We start from the raw sequence: 12,724 nt of genomic DNA, 5'->3' as shown, positions 1-12,724 counted from the left end.
TTTACAATTTGGGAAGCTGAATTTTTCACAGAGAGAGAGAGAAAGAGAGAGAAAATTCCAAAGATACAAAATTCATTTCCTTGAATTTGGGTTTCTACACTATTTTTCTCTATTTTTGGATGGAATTTCTCCTTTTCCCCTTGCCCTCTACTAGCACGATATTTAGCTGATGAGACGCATTTTTCAAAACACTGTTAGTGTGCTCGGGGAAAATTTGCCGATTTTCCTTTGAAGAAAACAAAAATCTCTCTCTTTCGCTCTCTCTATCTCGTCCACATGCCATACCCATGCGGGGAACCCCCCTCTCCCGTCCCTTTTTTCACTAAGTTTACCTTTCATCCAAACTTTTACAAAAGCATCTCTTATGATTCCTATAAAAAGAAACGGAAAAAAAGATTGTACGGACATTTTCCCACGTATTTTGTTTCTTTTGTTTTTTTTCATGCCCCAAAGCAAACAAGGACGATAACAAATCATGGAAAATCTCTCTCTCTCTCTCTCTCTCTCTCTCTCTCTCTCTCTCTCTCTCTCTCTATCATGCACGCGTGCACACAGCTGAGGCCTCTTATCTTTCTGTCTGTGTGTCAGCAGACTAGACACATATCTGGATTTCTCTCTCTACATCTCTTTGGGTAGAGCGTACGCACGAGAGAGAGAGAGAGAGAGAGAGAGAGAGAGAGAGAGAGAGAGAGAGAGAGAGAGAGAGAGAGAGAGAGAGAGAGAGAGAGAGAGTTCAAAAATCTACATTCTAGCAAGCAAACAACTATAATCACCAGTTGTTTATACTCAACTGTGCTCGACCTTTCCAATTTTGTAATGATACACCTTCTCATGCCATGCTTGAGTCCTTTTTCTACCTACCAATAAACCTAAACCAATACAAAGATTTTTTTCTTTTTCTGTGATGGAGGAGGCCTACTACCTTTACGTAAAAAGATTTTTACTTGAGAACTAAACGCAATGAAATCCCCTTCTAATGCTACATGGAGACTGAGGTTGATGTCTTACCGCTTGTAAAGCATACATAAATTTAAAATCCCATGGTTCAGACAATTCAAATTTTAAAATACTCATCGAAACCTTCAAAATTTGGAATTAGAACTCTACATTTTACTTGACATGTTTTTGGGGAGCTTACATCCTCCCATCCTCAACTTGAATTGGGGAGAACTATTAATAAGTACATCTTTTCCCCCTGCAGCATCTTCTTCTAGATAAGTAGATCATTTTACTAGATGCTCAACAATAGTGCAATTTGTAAGAGATTTAGTATGGTTTTAAGTATCTGGTTAGGATGGACTTCAAATGTACCATCTGTTGATGTGAGAAGGTGAGAGTCATTAAATAAAATACTAGTATATGACCCACACGTTGCTGCGGCCAAGAAGGAGTATCATTCAATTTTGTGTAACACCCCCTCCCCCCTTCTTTAGAACGATAACATGTGTAAGTATTTTTTATGCATCCAATTGAAGGTAGTGACAACCATATCTTAAAATCTTTATTATGTGCAATAATGCATTATGGTATCAACCTAAATCACACTGGCTTTGTGCGACAATAGAAAGTGCATAGAGAATTGAATGAACATAACAACTACATAACATAAACTTAAAAGACTACACATGAGATTCGGGGGGGGGGGATGAAGAGAGAGAGAGAGAGTAGAATAAGTACATGGTTTTTTTTAACTTCAGAGAGAGAGAGAGAGAGACGTGAAAAGGGAAACTAAAAGAAAAACAAAAATCCACTTCCATTACTATAAGTAGTCTTTGTAAGCCCTAATATTCGTCTCTAAAGAAACTTTTTTGCAAGCCACTAAATCTTAACTAACAAAACAGCTGCAACTTCAAAACGACAGCCTTCGGGATGTTGCATTTGGTACTCGTAGAACCCATGGACCCACACAATGAACGCTCCTACCAAAATGATGATGCCCTCCACACAGGGTGTATAATACAATCCTCCAATTCTCATATCTATCCCTATAAGTGTATTCTGCATCGGCCGGCAAGCAATCTCCGAGCTCGGGAACCCGTATGCGAGTTGAACCTGCATTACGATTCAAAGCCACACTGATATGAAAGTAGCCTTGGAGTCCTCCAAAAAACTCATGCACTTCCATAAAAATGTTATCACGATAATAGTGATTTCTGCAAGCCAATTGGTTAATTACAATAAGTTCAATAACCAAAAATTATTTAAAAAAGCATTGTGCTACATTGGTGTTCCTTACCTAACAACTTCAAAGCTTTCAATAATGTTTACAACATCACGCATACTAAGTGGGCCTCTCCAACCAAGTGATCTAAATGAGAAAATTGTTAGTTTGAACACCAAGCTAGAAAATTTTCAAAGGATATACTTAGATCCTACCATAGATAAGAAACAGCGGATGATGAAGCATCCAGCTAAACGTAGATACTGTCCAATGCCTTCTTTGACGTGGAATCTATAAAGCATGTATTTCAACCCCTTCTAAGAAACATCATAACATCAGATTTTCATGACAATCAAAGTGTATAGAGAATTGAATCAACATAGCAACTATAATATGCGATCCACATGTTGGTGTAATCCAAAAGAGCACACTATTGATACCATTGAAACTTTGAAATTTGTAACAAAATCTTAGTTCTCGATCACTCATAGACATGCATAAAGAGCTACACAAATCTACTCGCTTATGTGTACATAAGCCTTAAATTTTCAACATTTTCACATAATGAGATGGAAAAACATGAAAAATATCACGCATATGCAACAACTTAAAGCAACGGCAACACATAGTTTTGAGATTTTAAGAAAAGAGAATAACTTCAAATGCAATACCAATAAACCTTCAAACACCGACAGATCTTATTTACGATTTACATTTCCACTCCATGCAAAATGTCAAAAATCTTAGAAAACAATCAAAAAAATAGTTAGTGGCAAAGGATTCTTTGGTGGAGTTTCAATTGGTAATATATAATAACTATACTAACACTCAAATTTCCTACACTATCATACATCGATGAACCTTTTGTAAAAATAATCCCACAAACTTTATCGTCTTGTTTGAACCTTCCACAAGTAGGATACATTATACATACTTTGTGGATACACATCATAACAGGGTCTCAATGGTCCCTAATTTCCAAAAGCAAAGGGTTTCATAGGAGGAAGTTTGTTGTTTGCAAAGAGAAAACAAAATTTAGGCACGTGCATATGCATCAATACAATAAAATATCCCATTGAAGTGGTTTGATGTGCATGACCCCAATCTGAAGTTGTCTATAATGGTCATTACAAACTAATAATGGGGTCTGGAAAGTGCTACCTAATTATTTGAGAGTGCATAAAGTGAACCAAATCTAAAGGAGTAAGACAATTTCTACTTGTAAACCTAAAGATAACTTTCAAAATGAAACGTAGATAGTGGAAAAATATCATGCAATCTATCAAGCTTCCAAGTATTTCATTGCAACGTCCTTGAAGCTCACATAGCTAAGCATAGTTGTAATGATGGAGGCCTCTTTTCTAAAAACATGCTACCTTATGACCCCAAGCCACAAAGGTAGTACCTCATATTGTTTTGGCCAAAAATATCATCTCAACCAAAGTCTCAAAACTTAATTTAAGTATACTCTATGGCTTCATGCCATGTAGATCAAACAACACAAGTATAAAACAAAAAAAAACAACATGTTCACTAATTTATCCTACCAACGCAGTTCAAAGCAAGGTATGCTTTAGTACATCAACATAGTGAATCAAATGAACACACAAAAGTACGTGCTTCAACTATTTCTAGTAGCCAAGGTTGAACGTTGCTATATGGCACGGCCATCAAAAGCTCGAGCCATCTTTGTCATCAATGCATTCAATCGATTCAAATGGACCTTGAGCCGGGTTACCTCTCCTTCTAAAGCAAGGACCTGGTCCTTAAGTGCATCAATTTGGACCTGGATTTCCCTATTGGGCATGTGTGAGGTTTGCATTGATTCAAATTGTTGCTCCATGTCCACCAGCATGTTGAATTGGTTCTCCTCAACCTGGGCCATTCCTCCATTGAAGCGTTGTGCACATAAACGCACCTCATTGCGAAGGTCTGCAATTTGTTGGACATTCTCTTGTTGAGCCACGTCCAAAAGTGCTTCCAAGTGTCGTTCAAAGTCCAATTGCCTAGACTCACTATGGACAAAGAAGTACCATAATGCAGCCATGAGTTCATGATTCCCATCATTTACCACAGGATTAATAGAAGAGGATCCCACGCATCGAGCACTTCTCTTTGCCGCTCGAACATTGGCAAACCTTGGAGGAGTGGACTCAATACCATCCGACTCGGTCTCAACGATGGCATTGTTATTCATGTTTTCCATAGCTGTACCATTAAAAATTACATCACAATGCATATAAAGTTGAACTATGTATCAACTACCACAAAGGAAGCAATCCCTTGCACAATATTACAAACATAACATCTTATCATACAAAAAAACATAATCTACACAAATCATAAGAGGTGCAAGTTCAAGAAAAGACACAGAGAGACTTTAATGTTTTCCTCAAGCAACATGCATGATTTTCTCTCTTCCTTTTTGCACATCTCTCTCTCTCTCTCTCTCTCTCTCTCTCAATCAACATTCCTCTCACAAACGTGAGGATCAATGCATAGAATTTTTGTGTTTAAACAAAGATCTCTAAGATATGAACCTAATATCTTGGATCCCTCAAACTCAAATCGCAAGTGGAAAACTCTATTGCATAGAATTACAAAGTCATAATAAACATCAAGACATTTAAAAATGTATCCAGATTTTCAAAGAACATTGCCTAAAATGGATCACAAGCATGGCAAAGCTATTGTATGTTTGTCATAGAAGAAAACACAATCAAGGACATTATCGTGCCACAAATGATCTAAGAGGCAATATCAACGTAGCTCGCTTCATCATGCAATTGGCAATCGGCTTGGAGTTTCTCCATTCCTAAATTAGGGACCGTTTTTCCATCCCAAGGTTGATTATCTCCTGGATTAACAAACAATGGTAGTAAAAAAGGGAGACTTGTTTTAAAATAATACAATTGAAGCACCAAACACAACAATTTACACATACCAATTATTCCAGCTATGTATGGTACTGTCAAACATGCAAGTTGTTTAGGCAAGTAGATTTGGTAGATCAACTCAACGAACCTAGAACTCTGGAGGTACTCTCAATCATCGGGAACGGAGTATCCTTCATATCTAGCAAACCATTGAGCATCATCTTCATCTTGGGAAGACACACACTCTGTCCTTACCGAGTGGACACCGTACTCAACGTCGGAGGAGTATGCCAAAATACGCAATGTAAAGATATCGATAGATGGAAACTTCCTAAGGTCCGTAACACACAAGGAAACAAAAAAACCATGAATCTTACTTTATGCCGTGAATTTCTGATTTCATGCACACACACCTGGTCTTGTAGTGCTTGTGGATGGTCCTAACAATTTTTTTGTGTGGCAAAGGTGCACACCAAAAAAGTGGCTCTGCTTAAAATAATGGAAAAAAAATCAAGGTCCCAAAGATAACAGAATAAGTCTCCACATCATCATTTCTTAATGGTGGACAAAAACATAGCAGGATGTGGATGATCTTCTACATTTAATAGAAAGGACACCTCGGAGATGTAAGTCATTTGATCCATGATCTATATACCCAAATAGAAACCACAAAATAGACACTGTGAAGAAGGAACAAAACCTTCACATGACATAGTTTAGTATATGTTATGGGGAGAGGTAGAAAATTAATTCACAAAATATTTTATGTTTGAAACATATATAAAGAAGAAGACAATGATGAGAAGGATTTGAGCCTTCATATGGCATTGATTGATATCTCATGGTACATAATGTTTATTGTTAGTGCAATTGCTTTGTAATTGCATCAATGTCACGTAGGAGAATTTTCACTCCAACAGTTGAGCGTGCGTGTGACAGTGCAACATACAATTGTCCATGAGTGAAGACCGGTGTCACCAGGTATAGGCCCAACATGGTAATGCTTTGGCCATGTGACTTATTTATCGTCATACAGAAAGAAGGATTGGAACCTTCATATGGCATTGTTTAATATCTCATGGTACACAATGTTTGTTGTTAGTGCAGTTGTTTCGTTTACATCAATGTCACGTAGGAGAATCTTCACTCCAGTGGTGTGGCTGAACGTGCACGTGACAATGCAACATACAGTTGTCGATGAGTGAAGACCGGTGTCACCAGGTATAGCCCCAGCATGGCAATGCTTTGTCCTTGTGACTTATTTATCATCATACAAAAAGCCAATCTAACTGGAAACTACCTCCGTCTAAGAACAAATGGCAACTTTATACCAGAATGCACAAAACATATTCAAGGGATGAAAACCCGAGTGCCTACCCGTGTACCTGTAATAACTTCTGCCTCCAGAACTCTTGCATGAAATGCCTTTCACACCAAGCGTGTCCCACTACATAGACCTCGACTTGGATCAATGTTCCGTAGTAGAATTATTGGGGCATTCATTTTCAACTCCAAGCAATTTGTTGGAAATCCACCACCCAAGGTGAGACTATTTAAAAACTCCATAGAGTATAAGAAAGGATCTTGCATCAAGTTTTCCACCACAGAGTCGGCACTAAAGTACTGCACAACATCACCTTTCATTGTGTACAGGGCCTTAGCATTGACCATATCAACTTCATAGTTTTTTGGAGCAAGGATGGCCCGCTCTCTGAAGTATTATGCATGGACCACATCTTTATCAATTTCTGAAAAGATGCAACCTGCCAATCTAAGAATCTTCACACGATTCCATAAGTGCGATTGACAAAGTGTAGCATCAACAATGTCAGCACGTGCTCCCTCGAACACCACTGGTAAGATCTGTCTGAAATCTCCCCCAAGAAGCAACACTTTTCCACCAAATGGATTTGTTGAGCACATGATATCTTGCAAAGACCTGTCCAAAGCTTCGAAGGCATATTGATGCATCATAGGAGCCTCATCCCACACAATCAACTTGCACATTCTAAGCAATTCAGCAAGTTGACCTTGGACAGAGATATTGCATGTGCTACAACTATCAAGGTCCAAGGGTATCTTGAATCTAGAATGTGTAGTGCATCCATTTCGCAATAGTAATGCTGAAATACTAGAAGATGATGTGGCCAATGCAACTTCTCCTTCTCCACGCACACATGACAACAAACAATTATACAAATAAGTTTTCCCAGTCCCTGCAGGACCATCTAGGAAAAAAATAGCCCCACCATCAATAGTCAATCCATGCAACACTGCCTCAAAAGCAATCCTTTGATCTTCATTTAGACTCTGCTCCATTTCACGTGACACAGATAGCTCTTGCATTGTGTCAAGGCATTGCTCTTGGAAAAGCAAGCTATTTTCATCACGTGTCACAAAGCGTTCATCAGACATTGGAATTCCGGGAAATTCGGATGTCTATGTTATGTTCGTGATGTATGAAACCACTCACCATGACTGGTCATGTAGTTTGATGCACCAAAATCCACATACAAGATACTATCACTGGATTTTCTCACATTTACAGAAATAGTGTTCAGCATGTGCTACACCATAAATAGCCTCTCAAGCTCATCTACACCATTGCTAGTGGTTGCACAATTGTTTTGCTGCCTCCTGTCTAGACATTCACGTTCAAAATGACCATGTCTTCCACAACCCCAACATAATACATTTCCATGTTGACCCGCATTATTATGTTGCACATTTCCACGATCTCTTGAACTCCCTTGCCTCAAACGTTTCCTCGACCACCTGTGTTTTGACCCTGATTGTTATTCTTTTGTTATGCTTGGTGGTTTCCTTTTTTTTTTGAAAAGTATTCAGCTCAGTCTTCAAAAGAATATCAAAACAACACAAAGATAAAAACATCAAGGTTATGGTCATATCGTATCATGGGTAATATGAAAGGGTTAATAGATGAGTTAATGGCGTTCAATATTCACTGACCAAAGAGGCTATGAATTGTTCTTTGGAATTATAGTTTTGTGCCTACCATAAAATATATGTTTTGTCTAGTGATTGGCATTAATTGTGTGTACAAATCCTCTTGGTTCATAGCAAGATAACTACACTTACGTCAAAAGAACATTTATAGTCTATAAGGGGTAGTATGATGGGATTCGGTGAAAAAAATATTTCATTGGGACTTTCTGGGGAAAAGAGAAACACTATACGTTGTTGAAAGTGTATTTTACGGCTAATCTATACATTAGTTCTAATAGATCGCACAGAGTGAAAGCGATAGAAATTCACATCATTTGGATTATTCATCTAGGATAGTATGTGAGAAATGTAAATATGAGAGAAGTGAAGAGAAGAGAAGTTTCCCTCCCAAGCCCTATTCTTGCCCGTAGGCAATAAGAATACTTCGGAGAGAGATGTACCTGTAGCAAGGAGAACCTAGAGTTTGTAGAGAGAATTAATTTCTAAGAGTGAGAGAGATAGGTTTGGTTAGAGAGGGAGATGAAATTAGAGATATATATTGGATTAGAGATGAAAAAGAAAACAACAAGAAATCAATAAAATATCAAAGTAGAATACATCTTACTCGACAAACCATTCGGGTGTTATTCACCATTTTTATGGAGAGAGAAGAAGAGGGAAGACTTCAAGCCTTGATTGATGCACCAAGTTCAAGTCCTTATTTGACTAAATCTTATCTTCCAAGGATAGCTTACAAGATTGGCTAGTCTTCCTCTACGAGTAAGTGTAGTCTTAGGTCTATGTTTATGGGTACGTACAATTAGGCATTACTACTCTCACTCCCTCATGAATTCATCTCATGACTAGATTGAATGTTTTTCAAGGAAGAAGAGGTCCCCTTTTATAGGTGCAGGAAACCCCAAGGGTTTACACAAGAAGGAGAAGAGCCAGTGTGAAGAGGAACTGGCAAAGTTTGAAATGAGTTGTGCCTACATGATGTGGACAAACTGGGGTCCAATATTTTGATCATATCTCCTCAAGCGTAGCTTCAAATAAAAAAGTAAAACTATGGGCAAAAAATTCAGCTCATAATCTAAGACTCTCATTTTTACTTTTTCTAATTTGGATTGGAACCTTGTGTAACACCAAAATAGGGTACAGTTTTGGTAGCAAAAGTCTTCTTGTGGTCCCCTTAACCTAAACTTTCATTTGATTCCAATGGACACCTCATGTAATATGAAAGCATGACATTTCTCCTTGACAAAGTTTTGTAATCATACTTGAAATAATGCATTAAAATAGGTATATCTTTGAAAATCATGCCACCTAGTGTCCCACTAGGATATGATTCTTTCCTAGTAGCTATTAAAAATAAATATAAGTAAAACATAAAAAATATATAGAATATATATATATATTGGAAGTTATCCTAGATATAGGATCTATTTAGGGTGTGAGATGATAATGAGATAGTAGAAATAAAGAATCAATGCTTTTTGTCCCAAGTTAAAAAGGTGGAGCTATTGACGCTTTTCCCATAGTATTTTTTGACGGTAAAGTAAGAATATGTTACCCTTGAGATAGATAATAGGATGAGATAGATATGCTTATTATTATACTTAGATATGCATATGTACATTATAAGAAATATAATTATGTATCTAAAATGTTGCAAAATAGATCTTGTAGCATATGTACCCACTATGTACGTGTCATAGCACGACATCCACCCCCTCTAAACCTACACATCCTCTGGTATGTGCCACATTCTCTCTTTGTAAGATCAGCCCTCTTGTACATCTTTCTTGCTTTCTTCGTCATTGGATGATTCCAAAGCTTCATCTTCACTTTGATCTTCACCTGTGTTTTGCTCTTCCTCCTTATTAACATCTTCTGGATCATTGTCTCCTCTTCTCTTAAACATTTTTTTTCCTTTTTTCAGCAATGGGAATCTTTACTTTTGTACCATCTAGTTCAGACAAGTTGTAAGTAGCATTTTCATGCACATGCTTTACAACATATGGTCCAAACCATCTTTTTGAGAACTTATCCATGATTGTGTGCTGGCTATCAAGGCTACTATCATACATTAAAACCCAATCACCTTTGTTAATTGCTTTGCTCTTGAGCCAATGTCTCTTATCAAAGTACTCCTTGTTTTTCAACCTTGCTTTTTGAGTCGTTCTTTTGCAGTCTCAATGTCTCCAGGTCTTCTCTCTAGTTGCCTTATGCGCAATGCAAGGAGATCTTGCCTACTAAGCCCCTCTTGCTAAGGTAGTACATTCCATGTAAGAATTGTATCTTCAATCAACATCACTGGCTTTTGACCAAACGTTAGCTTCACATGCATATAGCCAGTTATTGAGCTATGTGTTGTACGATCAACCCATAAAGCATATGGTAACAGTTTTGGCCACTCACCAACTCTTCCTTCGCAAGCCTTGGCCAAAGCTTTGATGATAGGAGGATGTCCTCTTTCACTCTTTCCATTGCCTTTAGGGTTGTAAGTATAGTAAGAGAAATCTTGATTCGTAATCTGGAAAAGAATTCCCTTGCTTCCTCGGCATCCAGCTCTCACCACTGTCTGCAGTGATCTTTCCCACACAACCATAATGGCAAATCACCTCACCAAGGAGGAATTTGCATACAGATTTTGTGGTTTTAGCTCTTAATGCTTACCCTTCAACCTGTTTAGTTAGGTCCTCTCGCGCAAGAACTAAGTATCTCATCTGCCAGAGTCCTAAATGCATTGTGACTAGATCCACAACCCATTTATAATGCATGGCTAGTGGATATATAGGGTGCAGTCCACCATGATGTCGCACATTTGAATACATTTGACAAGTTACACATGACTCTACAAATTGAGATACATATTTATACATACCCTTCCCCCAATATTTTTCTTTGAACTTGGAGAAGGTTGCCCACACACCCCTTTGTCTAGCCCATAGACTCTCATGAAACTCTTGCATGATCTTTACTTGAGTCTCTTTTTTACATATAACCCTTTGTGGTGTAGCACCCTTTTGTTTAGGATGTTTCCACAAGTAACCATCCCTCAAAAAGTACCCTTATGCTTTCTTGCGTATCCTCTTGAATTCTTGTTTAGACCAATCATCCTGTTTTGCTAGAGTACTCAAGTAGCCTCCAATAAGAAGCCAATCACCTTCATGAAGCTCTTTCAAGAACAATTCAAGTGGATTGGTCATGTAGACATTGCTACCTTTGACATGAGAGATAGAATAGAACTTTGTGCCTACGTCGTCTCCCTCGTCAATCATTTGTGACTCATCTTCATACCTTGCCCTTGATAGCATATTTTCCATTGTATTCTCTTTACTTGCAATGTGCTTAAACTCAAGATTTAAGGACTTAATGTATGCAATCCACCACAACATAGCAATGTCTGGCATTGAGCAGCTTGTAATCATCCCAAAAAGTGGTAGACAATCTGTTTCTTCAACCACACATGCACCAACTAGGTACTCTTTCCCATTTTTCGAGGTTGTAACCATACCCCATAACTCTCTCTTTATCTGTTGTGGATAGTTTCTTTGGCAAGCACTTAGTACCTTTTCTCCAAATCTTACCACATACATGTGTCCTTCTTTGTCATCTTGCCCTATTGCCCATCCAATCCCTGTAGGACTGGTGTCTACTGTCACAATTACTAGCCTTTGACACTTATAGTCTACCTTTCTCAAAGTTGGTGCTGATTGAAGCAACCCCTTTAGCTTTCTCATGGCTTTTACATGTGCTTCTTTCCATTTAAACTTTTGATTCTTTCTAAGCAATTGAAAAAGAGGATCAGCTACATGTGCATAATGTGGAATCCAAATAACATAAAATACACATGCTCCCAGAAACCTTTTAACCTTAGTAATGCTAGTGCATGTTTCTTTCATTCTTTGGATGCAATCTATCTTTGATGAAAAAGGTTTACTACCGTATGGCCCGCACATGTGCCCCACAATGAGCACTTCATTGACACCAACCATAGACTTTATCCCTGACAATGTAAGATTCACTTCTTCCAACCTAGATAGAATTTTATCACAATCATTTATGTGATTTACCACAAACCTATGACATCCCTTGAGATCCAACGCTTCATCTTTATCACTTTCTTCACATCCTTTGATAGGCAAATCATCAATGAAAGGCATTGTGATTTGAGGAATAAAGTCATGTAAGACCTTATTCATCCCATTCATCATATGTGCAACCGAGTTGGTTGCTCCCTGTGGCAAGGTACATATCCTTACCAAATCCAAAGATGTCCTCATGGTTGTCAAGTCTCTGCTTTCGATTGAAAGCTGAAATTGATCATACCCTGAGTAGAGATTCCCCATTGAGTAGATTGCCCTTTCTGCAAAAACCTCTGCAAACTCATCCAGAATTGGACCTTTACCTACATTTCTAATTGTCACCTTGTTCATTGGTTGCATATGATGAAGCATAGAGCATTCTTTGGAACTGTGAACTACATGTTTGAGTATGGAGCACAAGAAGGCTCCAAAATTCCCATTTTGATTTTCTCATTCAGTAGCTTTACTAATTTTGGCAAATGAGCCTTTGGAACCGGAATAGGCTGCAGGTTCCAAGGTACATGAGGTATTGTGAAATTACCATAGGAGCTACAATAGAAGGATCAACACATCCTATCTCATGCGACTCAAATGCAAAAGCCCTACCATGCTTTGAAAGAATTTCTTTGAAGCACTTTGTCTCCTCCTAT

At 38.1% G+C, this 12,724-nt stretch overlaps 1 protein-coding gene across 1 annotated transcript; it reads right to left on the bottom strand.

The window, feature by feature from the left end:
• Window positions 1-6,756: 6,756 nt before the first annotated feature.
• LOC147439167 (uncharacterized) lies at window positions 6,757-7,452 on the bottom strand. Its single transcript, XM_086483978.1, has one exon. The coding sequence runs from the start codon at window positions 7,450-7,452 to the stop codon at window positions 6,757-6,759; it is 696 nt and encodes a 231-aa protein (XP_086340104.1).
• Between the last annotated feature and the right edge of the window lie 5,272 nt (window positions 7,453-12,724).

This window comes from Adiantum capillus-veneris, chromosome 16, assembly GCF_014529385.1.
Source record: "Adiantum capillus-veneris isolate H3 chromosome 16, ASM1452938v2, whole genome shotgun sequence".
In the NCBI taxonomy this organism is placed as follows: Eukaryota; Viridiplantae; Streptophyta; class Polypodiopsida; order Polypodiales; family Pteridaceae; genus Adiantum; species Adiantum capillus-veneris.
Note: the sequence above shows the minus strand (reverse complement) of the source record. Positions and strands in the feature narration are given on the sequence as shown.